The sequence below is a fragment of the Pan paniscus genome, chromosome 4 (assembly GCF_029289425.2).
Source record: "Pan paniscus chromosome 4, NHGRI_mPanPan1-v2.0_pri, whole genome shotgun sequence".
Lineage (NCBI taxonomy): Eukaryota > Metazoa > Chordata > Mammalia > Primates > Hominidae > Pan > Pan paniscus.
Window position 1 is genome coordinate 11,640,053 of NC_073253.2, and position 15,250 is coordinate 11,655,302.

At 37.8% G+C, this 15,250-nt stretch overlaps 1 protein-coding gene across 4 annotated transcripts in view; it reads right to left on the reverse strand.

The window, feature by feature from the left end:
* CTNND2 (catenin delta 2) overlaps positions 1–15,250 on the reverse strand; it is a 938,532-nt gene that overhangs the window by 421,802 nt on the left and 501,480 nt on the right. For all 4 annotated transcript variants that reach the window (XM_034959739.4, XM_034959737.3, XM_034959738.3 and 1 more), the window contains one exon: positions 8,485–8,657. In XM_034959739.4, coding sequence (XP_034815630.1) covers positions 8,485–8,657 — 173 coding nt within the window. The remainder of the gene's footprint in view (positions 1–8,484; positions 8,658–15,250) is intronic.

Consider the following 15,250-nt stretch of genomic DNA (forward strand, 5'->3'; position numbering starts at 1 on the left):
ATTTCAATGGCTTACAGAGTAATAAATGCCTAAGAACTATTCTTTGGTTAAACAGAGAAATTTGTTTTGTAGCATCATTTGAATAAAAACAAAATTTGGGGGTGCCTCTTTTCACCCTTGTGCTTATGTCTTCTTTCATTACCGAATTTGATTTAGTAACTCTTTGTCAGTTAAGGATACCTGAGGCTGTCATTCAAGCCAGCTGCACAATCATAGGATAGTTTGTTACTACCCATCATTGCATTAGAAATAATCGAAACACATTCCAACACATACAGAATTGTATTCACTTTAGTGTCACAAGAGTTCAATTCTACCTTAAAAGTATGTTAGCACTATAAAGCTGCAAATCTGATTTTAAAGTTAGAATTCAAGTAAAGTTTCATTTTCCTTTTTTAAACTAAAGATTACTACATACTGCTTCCCTGGAGATATTTGGAAATGTGTGTGTACATGCAAAGACAGTTGAAATAATTTTTTATTGATGTGTGACTCTGAAAATAAAAATAATGATATAACAAATTTAGATATACTTGGAATCGATTGGGCCCCATCCTTGGTTACACCGTCTAGGCTGTTGGCAGAGACAATTCTTGACTCTGTCTTCATTCTCAGCTCTTTGGATCAGTCTCAGCCTGGAGGGCAACTTTATTTGTCTTTCCCACTCCTTCAAAATGAGGAACCCATTTATGAGAAATGGACAAGGAAGCAGAATGTTCACAGATAAACAACCCCATCAAGGAGATGTTCTGATTCAACAGTTTCTGATAGGTAGAGTATGGTGCACATTAAGTGTAGTTCAGTTCTTGCTTCCCTTATGGAAAATTTTTCAAGAAAAATATGGAACATTAACTCATCAAAGCTATTACAAATTATTTTATCTGTATACATATGTTTCAGATGGGTCAGATTTAGGATATATTCAGTGTCACAATTTTTACATTACATGGTGTGTGTGTGTGTGTGTGTGTGTACTTAGTGGTATATTGAGGCCTCTTGTGTAATTGTAGATGCATTGATACCTATTTTATAGAATTGTTTAAGGGGAGGATATATTTACAAAGTACAGTAGAAAAAATATTGAAATGGGAAGTTAGGGAATATGTACATTATTCCAACAGCCATTAATGAACAGTACTCAAGTTTGATGCATTAATTTACTCACTGACTGAATAAACCATTAAGAAGAGCCTACTACAGTCTGGGATTCCCTACTCTGAAAATCCAAAATCTGAAATCCAAAAATCCCAAACATTTTGAGCACTGACATGAATGTCACAGTAGAAAATTCTACACCTGACACCTTTGCTTTCTGATGGTATAATGTACATAAACTTTGTTTCATGTACAACATTATTTAAAATGTCATATAAACTTACCTTCAGGCTATGAGTTATGTATGAAATACAAATGAATTTTGTCTTTAGACTGGGGGGGGAGTCCCATCCCCAAGAAATCTCATTATGGATACGCAAGTATTATAAAATCGCCCCCCCCCCAAAATCTGAAATCCAAAACACTTCTGATCCCCTGCATTTCAAACAAGGGATGCTCGACCTGTCTACACCATGTACAAATGAGGAGTTTGTTTTTGAAGAGCTCTCAACAATTCCCTTATATGGAGTATTTTACTTTGATGTTATTTTGGAGATCTATCGATGGAGTATTTTTGTTTGTACACAATACTATCTGGCCACAATTAAGACACTGTTCTTTGGGGGAGTAGGAGCCCCTAAGAATAGGGCACTCTTAAACCAGAAAGTGGCACTGGTCTTAGTGCCAAGCACATTTGCTTCCAGATTCTTTCATGCTGAATCTTCTATGGAGGGAGTAGGAATGGCAGAGGAGTCATAAGGGGACAATTCTCAGAACTTGAAAATTTATTCAATCCTCATTCTTTGGGGATCTGGCAGTGCAAACAAAACAAAACAAATCCCCCCAATGCTTATATCCAGTTAACAAGAGACCTGACAGCCTGTAATCTCTAAGGAATCTTGACTTCTCATCATGAGTAAGCCCTGTCACTAAGCAAAAGCACATTTTATAAAGCAGGCTCATGATTTATGAGCGGTCCTGTGAAGATGCATTTAGACCTGCCAAGTTTTCTTAAATTGCCAGCAAGGCCCCCAGTTCTGGGACAGGAGGCCTATTTGCCCAGGATACTGGGCAGCCGGGCCGACAGTGTCAGGAATGGAGAACTGGAGGCCCGTTTTGTGGCTTCCCTGAGTCCAGCTTAACGGGATCAGCAGTCTGCTCCCCCATTCACTGTATTCATCCCTTTCTGTTTTCCTGGGATTACAATCAGACTGGCAAACCTAGTTACTAATGATGTCTTCCTTTTCCAGATAATATTGGCTGGTGGCACCTAAGGTCACCACAGGGAGCAGTGTGCCCAGGCAAGCACAGGGTTATGACAGGTGCAGCTGGGGAGCACATTCAAAGGAAGGCACAGGCCACAGGGCCAGGGCCACAGAGGAGTCAAAATGTGAATGTGGCCATGGACTGGGGGAGGAAGACATTGGAGCTCGTGTGTGAGGAAGATGTCTCAATGCAGAGTGGTTTAAGTTGTGACAAGGACATGAGAAAGTAAAAGCAATGACAAAATGTACTCCTTCAGTGAGTTAAGAAAGGCGGATCAATCCTGCATAATAAAAAACAGGGCATGGCTTAAAGATGACATATTCAAAGAAGTCTGTTTCTACTGAGAGCACTCTGGTAAGGTAACTGAGTTATACCAGCTCTGTGCTGCTGATTAACAGTTTTAAGAAATTGTTGCACTTTCCTAGTTTAAGTTTGTCTAGAGCTTTGGGCTTGCACACAAAGACAGACAAGGCGATTTACTCTCACAATTTTGAAACATGAAGAAATCACCAACTCCAAAATGCTTACAGTCATATTTAGTACTATATGAAATGTTCCTATAATATAGTGCAAGTAAAACAAATCTACACCCCCAAATAAGTTGTGTGCCTTGAACTTACTCCCTGGGATGTAATGAATTTGCTTGAGCATGCACACCATTGCTCAAAAAATTTGGAAAGTTTTCTTTTCAAATCATCTTCCAAAGGAATGCCATTCTTTAATTCCAAAGGAGCGAGAAAAGTTTGATTTTGTCAATAACTAAATAAAATCATCCAGGGCCTTGTTTGATGATTCTCTTGAGGGGTGCTGGTTTTGGTAAAAGCTAATATGTAACATAAGAGAAGAGATAGCTTCTATGCACATTTTATACACCTTCCCCGAAGTCATCACCACTGGGATCATTACTATTGGTGAGAAAAGAAGGGCTGGGTTTACCTGGTGGTGATGTCCCACTGACACTGAAAGGTGGTGTCCACAACAAACTGAACTTAAGTAACGGAAAACCCAAAGTACTTGGAAGAAATTCCTTTCCTCAGATGGGAACATCCAAATCAAAAGGACCATAAAAGCAACTATATCCCTGGAAATAATAACAGAAACCACCCTCGCTGCTTTCTCTCTGCCCAATGGTCCCAAAATTATGGAGGAGGGGGAGAGAAAGAACAAGAGAGAAAGTGAGAGAGAGAGAAATTTTGCAAACTATTTTGTCTCTGCCACTGCAGTTAGAAGGAGGCGGCAATGGATTCATTTTCCCCAGGTCTCTAAGTCACAAGTGCAAACATGGTGACGTAGATTTTTGCATCCTTGAGTACTGATTTTTCCTACCCTTTTACCTCCCTTTAATGAAAATTGATTAGGATCATTATCAGTAAATGTTCTGAAAAGTATTTCATATGGCCATTTCTGTGGTCTACCAGTGGAAAGAAAATAGAGAAGAAAGAAATAAAGCAATGATGTAAGTATCTTATAAATTTACCTTGAAGAATACATAAGGAGAGATTTCTTGATGGCAACTCTTTCTTAAAACCTACATGAGCACCAGCAAAAATATACTACACAGAACTTTATTTCAGCAAGAGGCTCATTTAATATAACTGCAATAGCCCAAATATTTGCTCAGAAGAGAAAATGTTACAGCAAAACACATATACACCCTCTCTGCCATGAGAAACATTTCCATTATTGAAGCCAAACTAAATTTGCTTATCCTGGAAAGAGAAAATGGAGAGAAAAGATTTTAAAGCAAAGCAAGGAATAGGGATTCACAACAGAGAGTCATCCTAAAACTATCTTAAAAACAAATATTCTGCCACTTTCCTGCAAATATGGGCCAAGGAAAATATGTGAAACAATATGAATTCTCTTCTAAATGTTGCATAGTGTATACATTTACATTAAAAATCTCTCTGCAATTTTTGTGTTTTCCAAATTTATTGGTGACTTTTCTCTGCAGGTTTTACCTAACAACAACTTATTTCATAATTAAGCAAATGGGAGCGAAGTCATACTAGCTGTCTTTACCACCCTTTTTATTCAACACTCAAGACATAGGTGTTTATAGGGAACTTGCTCTTCCTTCAACTTCCCCTTCCCCTCAGCCTTCACATCCACCCGCATGAGTGTGCACCAATAAGCAATGTTCCAAACACAATGAACACACTTCCTTCTGAAGAAGTGAGCAGATGGTGTACTTATGATTACGATATGGCATTAATGAGGACTTTTAAGACATAAAAGTCAGCACAACATTAAATAGATAAGCCAGATCAAAAAGAAATGGAAATTTTGTTTCTCAAAAAGTGTATTGCTTTTCTAGAACACTTACCACTCTTCAGTTTTATTTTAGAGAACTATCATACAATTCTTAATTTCTTACAGCGAGCAGGCCATTTCCCTAAGATTGCGGTTGTGCACACTGTTCAATTCTACTGGAGAATATGCAAAGATTTTGAAATCTTTAGGCTTGTGTACTCCTTTGCCAGTGCTCTGTCTACAGATGTATATTTTTATATTTCTTGCATAGTTTTTTTGTTTGAGGGACAAAATGCTTGGTGAAACTATTTTTTATTTGGACATGGGGTGAAACCAACATGTTTAGAGTTGGTTTTTGGCTCCTCTTTGCCAGAAGTTTTATATTTAGCATTTCATATAATCCAATGGAAACTTTATGTGAGTGGAAAAAGCCAACTTCTTTATCTTCTAGCCCACCCACAAACCAGCACAGAATAATTATAAAACATCAGGCTGGTGTTGGCAGAACCTGATGGATATCTGGTGAACCCTGGGTCAATTGTGAGGGATATGAAGGTAAGTCTTGCATCATTCTCGCTCTTGCAGCAGGGCAATCTAATAGGAAGAAACAGACTTAAATGCAACTAACTATAGGATATCACTTATTATATGACAGAGTAATGTTTTTAACACATAAGGTAGATCATGTCGTTCCTCTGCTTGAAATTCTCTACTGGCTCCTTACTTCACTCCCAGTAAAAAAAGGAATCCTACCAATGACTGAGTGGTTTCCCATCACCTCACAACTCCTGCAGTCCACTGTAGCCACTCTGGCATCCTTGCTGCTCTGTCAGCATGCCAGGCTGCCCCATCCAGGGGCCACAGCATTTGCTGTGCAGAGGGAGCCATATAGCTTCCTTCCTCTTCTCCATGTCTTTGCCCAAAAGTCTCCTCGAGGTCCCTATCATGCTGCACTCCCCCATGCACTTTGGATCTTGCTTACCCTGGTCTGTATCCATTTCCTTCCCATAGAAACCATCACTTTCTAATGTACTGTGCAATTTACTTATTTGCTGTGTTGATTTTCTGAGTCTCCATCCCTGATGCTAGAATAGAAGTTCCTTGAGGACTGGGATCATGTCTACTTTCTTTACTTCTCCATCCCAAGCACATGGGCTCATGGCATCATTTGGCACATGACAAACATCTTGAATGCATCAAAGAATAACCTAGACACACAAAGGTGAAGGTTGACCTGGAAGAAGAAGGGGTCTGTGGAGGGGTGACCTACACAACTTATTTAGAGGCTGGGGCAGGAGCTTGCAGCATAGCTGAGCAGAGTGCTGGCAGTGGGGAAAGGATATCTGTAAATCAGTTCAGGTCACTTTCTAGAATGGCCTTGGGGTCTGATGGGAAGGGTAGTCTACTCTCTCTCCTCTGGACCAGCTCCATGAACTCAACCTAAGTCTCAGAAGAATGATTTTAAAGAATAACGTCAGAGAACAAATATTTTATGGCAATTTGGGTGGCTTACAATTTGAGTTTTGGGCTGATAAGTTGGGGCAATGTGGGTTACACACATATCATCAGGGCCTGTTGTAGATCCTGGTGATGATCACTCAATAAGCATTTATTATGCTGAATAGAGATTTTTAAATACTGAAATTAGAATCTTTGAGCATTTATAATACTCCTTTGAAATTACATTTAAATTTACGAACCAGATAAAAAATTATTGCTTTACTTTAGAATTACATAGTTTTTTAGAAAAAAAATAGAATATTTTTGTTTTGATTGATTATTGACCATACTCACTTGGTCTGACATCTGTTAGCCATCGTTTGAATTATATTAGGCCTTGTGGCAATTTATTATTACAGGATATTGTAAAAATTAACCTCGGCTTGAAGGAGTAAGATTTCACACGGATCAGAATTTTGAAAAGAAAAGTATCACACCACTCAAATAGAGGGATCTGAACAATAGTGTCATTATTGGAATGGAATGTGGCCTCCCTTCTCTCAAGGGTATAACACTAAAAGCAGAGTGAAAATGCTGGCTTATTTGTTGAACGTTTATCTGACATTACCTTGAAGTCACAGGCGCTACAGAATATTCAATAAGCATCCCTTTCATACTTCAGCACACAGCTAAAGTAAATTATAATACCAATATCTACCACTGAGTTAAATAAATGAGAGCTCAGATATTCCACAATGGGTTCCCTTCTGTTAGTAGAGTGAATTAGAACATTTCAACTCCTGGTTTGATTATTCATACTTGTGCATCCTACCCACTGCCAGGTAAGTGAGTCTACCAGTAACCTTTGCCTCAAACTTAAGTTATATCTTTGAACATTTACATTTATCGATGTCTTCAAACTATAACTCTGATGACTCCAGATACAGAGCTTTGATATCTTTATAACTTAGTAACCCTCTCTGATTAAACTTTAAAGCAACTTTGAATGTGGGTAGAGGGACAGGCCCTTTATCTCAATGGAATGTTTTATCACTTCCTCTTACCCACATTCCTATCATTCAGCACTATGAGAAGGTAAGACTTACAAAGCCACTGATGAACAAGGATGTTGCTTGAAGAAGGTAATCATATTTTAAAAATTGTTTCTGGCACAGTAATTTAATGTTAGTAGTGGAAATCCAAAAAACTTTCAGCTCCTGCTTCAATAATGTGAATGTCACATAAATGAACACATAGTAGTGCCTACACCAGGCTATTAACCCTCTTTGCCTCTCACCTCTGCATTCATTTCTTGGGGCCATGTGGCCTGCCAGGTGCTCCTGATACAAACATGAAAAAAGTCCTGACCTCAAGTAGCTTTCAGTTTAGTTAGAGGAATGCCTGGATGGATAACATCAATAAATTGGTGAAAGAGATGGGCTCGGGGGTTACAGAGCCAGTGGTGCATAGTGAGCATTTCAGAGGAAGGGTTCCTGGAAGAGATAGTACCCAATAAATGCAAAAGGGCTGAAACTAACTTTGTCAGCTGCAAACGTGGTGTGGGGCTTGCAGTTCTTCATTCCAGAAGCAAAAACACAGAGGTTAAAAGGACTTATGTTGCTGAAAATAAGCTTAAAACAAGACAGCCTTCCAATAAATTAACTCTGGCGTGATGATCAAAATTATACTCTGGTGTGTACCTCAAAATTATAAAAACTAAAATATTAGCATCCCTTCTCTCCTCTCGTCTAAATAACAACATTTACATCTTTCTTGAAAAAAAAATCATTTCCAGATTGGTAGCTGCTTCTTTTTACCAACAGTTGGTTTTAACTGCAGCTAATGTATTTGTGCAGTGAAACTGTAAGATCAAGCACCTGCCTTAAAGAAACAATGGAGGGCAAATTTCAAAATCAGACTTCACAAAATGCAGCTATGCCTAAACTCATCACAATCATTTTCCAAACAGTTCTGTTTACCTGATTACACATTTATAGTATGTTTCTTTATATTAATATCAAAAACCACAAAGCAATCCCATGCTTTTTTTAGGAGACACAATACTCAGTATTTTTTCCGAGTACACTCACAAATTCAGAATGTATGTCATACTTATATCACATATAGACATAGAGGGAGTAACTAGATGGACACTGACATAGTCACACAGGGAAACATATATAAGACAGGTATAGCGTGAACAATACATAGATATTTCTAAAGAAAATGTCTGTAATTTAGCATTACTCCATAATTGTATTTTATTATTTTTTTCCTTCATTCACAGCACCAAAGGGCATTTTCCCTCAAGTTGAGGGACACACCTACAAAAAGGCAGGCTGGATCTCCACAATCTCCACATCCACTGCATGCCCATTCCCCACCTGTCCCCTTGGAGTCCACTGACACCATACAGCACTGGGTACCTACCTGGCTGAAGCTCTGGCCCGTAGCTCGGGCTTGTGTGCCTCGGGCCGGGAGCTGTGAAGGGGTGGTTTCCCCCAGGGCCAGGGTCTGGTTGCTATGGTAGCTGGCCGGATACTGGAAAGACCCTTCAGGTTTGGAATTGAGCTGAAGTGCACTCTGGGAGAGCAGGCTGGGCCCTGCATTGAAAGTCATTTAGAGCAGTCAGTGACAGTCTCAGTGAAGCAGAAATGACATGTATTATTTATTGAGAGTAGCCTAGAATTATCTCATGCACATGATTCCAGCCATCCACGCTTAAAATTCTGAGAACTAAAATGACCATATAATTTGACTCCAGCTCTCAGATGAGATTTTTTATTTTTTATTTTTATTTTTTGGTGGTGGTTTAAAAGTTCTCAAAGGAGTAGATTTTTCAAATGATCTCATCCTGACCTACATAGAGACATTTCTTATGAGACAAATTAGTTAATCAAGTAGTTATTTTGGGATCAGACAATATCAGAAACATTTGAAATAATGTAAAACTCTACTTTTCGGTACCTGTTAATTTTGCTAATATAATTATATCTCCTACTTAATGATGGAGATGCTAAAACACTTGAAACCTTCCAATCACTGACAAATTCTACTGTATAAATAGTGATATAATACCTCAGTGCCTGAAGGGTAGACAGTGTTTAAAATATTAATAGCTCTTTGTACGATGTGGAATTCACCGTCGCCTCACATAATCCCTGATGACTGGTTACCTTTACCATCCTAGCAGTGCACAGTAGGAGAACAAAGAGAACATACAGTGTTCAAATTCATGCCACGAATGTAGCTGATATTACAAGGGGTGAAGAATCAGTTTCTGGTCTTACTTAATTATACGTTGCATATGAAATTGTGTTTTGTTTTCTTATATTCTATTTAGATGAGATCCTTGCAAACATTTTCCCATTTTCTTTTTAAGCAAATTTTCTTTGATCAAATTTAATACTCTCTTTAGGGATCAAATAAATATGGAGGAGAGTAAATGTGCTTGTTATTTTCCATTGTGTGTGTTTGAGAGGGGCTGGGGTAAGAAGAGCTTGTCAGTGGCAAAAACTTGGCAATACAAGTTTTCTCCTGTCTCTTTGTACCATAGTACAAAGTCATATATTCGATGGAGTGTAATAATACACATATAGACTATAGCATAACCATTAAATCATTCTTGATCCCCCTCTTTGGCTGTTTTAGACAATAATATCACTTCTGATAAGTATGAGCAAATTTCAAGTTCCTTATTTTTTTCTTTTTAAGAATGGAACATGACTTTATATTTCGAATGAGACATGATGTGGATCACCTTTCATAAAAATAATGCATCCTCTTTTAAATAACATTGGTTCACAAAATCTTTGGCACTTAAAGCCTTCCCAATCCCTCTGATTTTCTGATGGAAATTTGAAACAACATCAAGATATTTTTTCATCAGTATTTGAAACAACATGAAGATAATTTTTCATCAACATTTTATATTGAATAATATGCCAATTAACTAGTACAGTTATTTTGGAATCTATGCGGTTACTGGAAAAAAAAAAAGGTAAGCAAGGAAATAAAAGTGTTTTCATCCAGCCACAACTTCATCATGAAGGGTATAACAAAAGTACAAATGCAATCCCTTTACTTTTAATTTAAGAAACCCAGTCCTGAGAAAACAGTATGTACCAGATGGTAACGTTTCCAATAGCCTGGAAAAAAATCATTTATTCTGTCCTAATGGCATTATAGGACTCAATCACTGAATATAAGGAAGTCTCTGAGGGGAGATGCATTTAGAATTTGATTCTGGGTGCCAGGAACGTATTGTCCCTATCACTGCTATGGAAGCTGCCAGGCCCAGCAGAGTCAAAGAACAGTGTGTGAGGTCCAAGTGACAGGCAGGCTGAGATATGGGGGAGCCTCTGGAGGTGGGGCAAGTGGAGACTAACCATAAAGCGGAGGAGAAGGAGGTGGGCACTGGGAAGACAGTGACAACTGTGGCTAAGGGCTTTACCCTTTGTCCCTCCGAAGGTCACATTTTAATGGTGGGAGTGAGCTATGGTGGAAAAGCAAAGGCCTTTTCAGCTGGGTGGTCACCATTCTACCTGACAAAGGAGGGCTGCCCGCTGCAGCTTTCTTGGTTCTTTCTTTTTTGTACAGTCTACCTGGGCATAATGGCTTGTACTGGCCATCCTCTCCTCCCCCCTTGAGATAGTAATGCATCCTAAGGGCAAAGAAGTTTAAAGCAGATACAACGACAGTGCACAGACCTTTGGAAATATCAATAGAATGAAGTAAATAAACACATAAACAAAATACTTAATTTCATGGAAGAAGTTTAGCATTATCTTAAAACAGACAGTTGCATGTCCTCATTATTTGTCTTTCAAAGAGAATGCAGGAATTGCTCTGAAGAACTGTTTTGAGTATATAGTTAGCAAGTTAAATAACTTTGTATATTCTGAATAGACTCATACAATTATCTCCAGAAACTTACAAATGCTGTCTGTACAGTATCTTCTAATGACAATGTAAAGTCCCTTTTCAAAAGAATTTAAATTAAAAATGTGGTTTACTTGCTCCCAGAATATATATGATAGAATAATGAAATCTCTTCATCTTTCATAGAATCAGTTGTGTATTTGATCAGTACTCAATGAAAAGTAACCAGGATTTTCTATCTCATTACTCTATTCATACATCTCAAGCACTGAAAACTAGATGTACTCTGACAAAAGTAATTGCAAGAATGAGCAATGTATCAGAATATTACAACACTGACATATCACCTGGCAAGGACAGAACAGTCAAGACAATAGCCAAAACCATGTATGCATTTTAGAATGTTTTTCCATTGCTCACTAGGTTTTAAATCAGTGTCATTTACTCATTCTAATTTTAGAGAGCACAGACATATGAGTATATGAAACACGTTAAAATTTTAGGACAAATCTTAATTACTTTATAATGAAAGTACAATTTAAATGTAACTAACTTTCAATTAGCTTTATTAATATTACTGTGCAATGAGGTAGAAAATACAAATTTGCCAAGGATTTAAAAAGCATTTATAGTTTTGGGCTTTAAATTATGGTTTTTTTTTTCCTCTGGAACTTTTGACTTTTTAATCAAGCCTTGCTTGGGCTAGAGGTAAAACGAGGCTGTGGTCCTGAACCTATGGAATCTATGACCTGAAGGATGTGGGTGATATGGAAAGAAATGGTAGACGAAGAGAAAGAAGCTGGACCCTAACATTTCACCCAGGGAAACAGGCTATTGTCTTCAATGTAATGATTTCCAGTAGACATCTGAACTGTGAGCAACAGCGGATCATCATGTCCTTCTTGGCCACAGAGAGCAGAAGCCATGGTCCCATTTGCCTTCAAGACGCTGACCTGAGGGGTCACAGTGACTTCTTTGACCATCTGGCCCTTCTCCATGATAGAATAGTCCTCAGAACTGAGCCCAAGGGTTTTCCCAAAATGAATCACCTCTGTGAGCCAGGAAGAGAAGGTGAAACCATTTCCTGATACACTGATGATGCTTAAGACAGTTTTCTTTGTTCTGAACAAAACCTACTAGCCTTAACTGGATAGAGAGAAGAAATTCCAAGGGAACTACAAAGTTGATTCCATTAATCCTAAGAAGATACATGGAGCAAGGATCTTGAGTGTAACACCAATGTCTCAATATGTTTTCACATGTATGAATTGGTTAGAGACTACACAGCAACCTGTGAAAAAAACTGCATGATCTTCATTTTTGTCCTAGAAGTACAGGCAGAGGCAAAGAGGTTAAATTGGCAGCCAGTGTCACAGACATGGTAACATGAAGAGGCTTGGATCCTTATCTTCTGTCTCCAAGTCCAAAAGTTGTTGTTGTTTAATATCAAAGCACTGTTTCTTTAAGTCATATATACATGTCAGCAGTTTAAGGTTGAAAAAGTCCTGGGTAAACAGAAATCCACTTGTTTGCAGGAGAAATCTTCATGCCTCAGATTTTGGTGCTTCTCCAGTGAACTGCTGCTTACAGATTCCAGGTGCTGGCTAGAGGAAACTCGCTGTCCACTATTCGTGGGACAAAATCAATCTCAGAAGATGTAGAGGTTGAAATGTTAATTTTCTGCATAAAAATTCAGACCCACTTATAGGTCATATCAATACAGACACTATATAACACAGACACAATATGGCCAGCTTCTTCTGATCAGATTAACTGAGTATTTTAGAGTTTCCATGATTATGTGCACTTGTTCTGTTTGCATAGTTTTAAAGAGACTGTATTTGGAATTGCTAATATTTGCCTGCGTTAGCTGAACATCTGCCTTAGAATACAGTAGACCTTCAATTAAAGAATATACTTTGTAATAATACAGAAGAGGCCAGAGGTCTACAATGTGGCATTCCTGAGTTATTCTATAAGTCACAACCACACTAATGGAGTATCTGAACGTGTGTTGAAAAAAATCCAGGACTGGACATCCACAGACCTGGGCTCTAGCCCATCTCCATACTTATTTGACCATAGATGATGATGACAAAGATGATGATGACAGTGACAGTAATGACCAGTTAACCTTTTTTGAGTACTTAAGAAGTTCCAAGGATTGTCCTGAGCAGTTTCCATCTACTAACCCATTCAATTTTAATGACATCTAAGTGAGGAAGGTACAACCATTCCCACTAATGTCGGGGGAACTGAGGGATCCATTAACTGAGACCTCACAGTTACTGGTGGGCCTGGGGTTAAACAAAAATAGCAGATTGGCTTCAGAATGTGTGTTCTTAAGCACACTTCATGATTCTGTCACAACAAATTGTAATCTTTCCAAATTTGAACACCTAAGGAGATAATGGATGTGCAAGTGCTTGGAAAAATTTTAACTGCTATATAAATATCAGTTATTATTATGTGATTATCTAATTGCATAGCCACATGGTCTGATAATAATAAAACCTTCACAGGGATATTTTGGTCTTGAAAACCTTATTGTAGGACTCTCTCACACATTATTCATGCTTTCTTTCAACAACCTGCAAGCTTTCATCTTACAAACAAAACATACAAGGCACAGTTCATTAAAATGGCCTGCATGCAATAAAACAACAACAACAACAAAACTAATGTCAGGGCAAATAGATGAGGAGCTAAAATCTTTTGGCACTTAGAGACAGTTCTCCGTTTCCTCAGCCTGAAATTCTTTTTTCCATCAACCTCAAAACTCATTCTCAAACTTAAACTGCTGCTTAAATGTCACTTCCCAATATTTTAATAGAAAATATTAAGTAAGAATAAAGGAAACAGATGGTAGAATTTACATACAAAAGGGTTATTGGACCATTACAAAATCAATGAGAAAAATTGTTGATTATTTCTAAAATTACCAAACTGATTTAAATAGATTCAAAGCACTTTGATCAGACTTAACTCTGCAGAATAAAAATATTCTGTTTAAATTTCACTACTAATGATTTCATTTGTAGCAGCAGTTTCACCTTGATGGGTTCCGGAAGAACTTGCCCATTTACAAATTAACTTAGAGTAAGAGGTAGCTACTGATGATAAAGTGGTTGTTTTCTCCTGATCTTCATTAGTAACTTATAAAGCTCATTTGGAGGAGTTTCTCTGAGGAGGTCCCCTAAAAATGGTGGCTCAGCGCATCTACCATTCCAAAAATGAACTGAGAGAAAAAGCCCAAGGGGCTTGTTATGCAAGAAAGCTTCAGAGTTGATGGGCAGGTGTGTTTATAAATATCATTTCTAAGCCTCTGTCTCCAGAATATCTATTTCGTCTGGTCAGTTGCTTTCAATGTGTAATGCTTTATGTGAAAATTAAAACGTTAATGGTCCCGGGAATATAGAAGTACCCATTTAGTTTTTAAACTGATTTAGACTTAACCAATGTTCTTGGCTTAATTAGTATGCTTTTCCAAGTTTGACTACTGTGGATGGATACATATCGGATTGGTCAAATGTTTGCACTACACAGTAAGTCACTCAACTTTTTTTCTTTTTTTTAGATTTTATTTTACAAGTTCTGGGATACATGTGCAGAATGTGCAGGTGTGTTACATAGGTATACATGTGCCGTGGTTGTTTGCTGCACCTATCAACCCGTCATCCAGGTTTTAAGCCCTGCATGCATTAGATATTTGTCCTGATGTTCTCCCTCCCCTTCCCTCTCATCCTCCATCGGGCCCTGGTATGTGATGTTCCCTTCCCTGTGTCCATGTGTTCTCATTGTTCAACTCCCACTTATGAGTGAGAACATGCAGTGTTTGGTTTTCTGTTCCTGTGTTAGTTTGCTGAGAATGATGGTTTCCAGCTTCATCCATGTCCCTGCAAAGGACATGAACTCATCCTTTTTTATGGCTGCAAGGTCACTCAATTTCTTTACAATGGTGTAAAATGGAAGACATGAGCAAACTGACATTTATCATAAAAATAACTCTCAAATGTATAACTTTAGTTTGGAATGTGTACCCAAAGAATTTTATCATGAGTGAGATTGCACATAATACTGTAATCAGAGAAGTGTACTTTTCATCGTTCACTCCAATTCCCAACTATACCTTACAAAGTTTTGTCTTTAGGTTATTTGCCATTAAAAATTAATGTAGCACAAGGAGAAGAAAAACATTATATATTTCTTCATAAATAGTTTAAAGAGGATCTGATATATTCGTATTTCTCACTATCAGTACTTGCAAAAATAAATAAAACATTAATACAAATTGGTTTTGAAGAAAATAAAATTT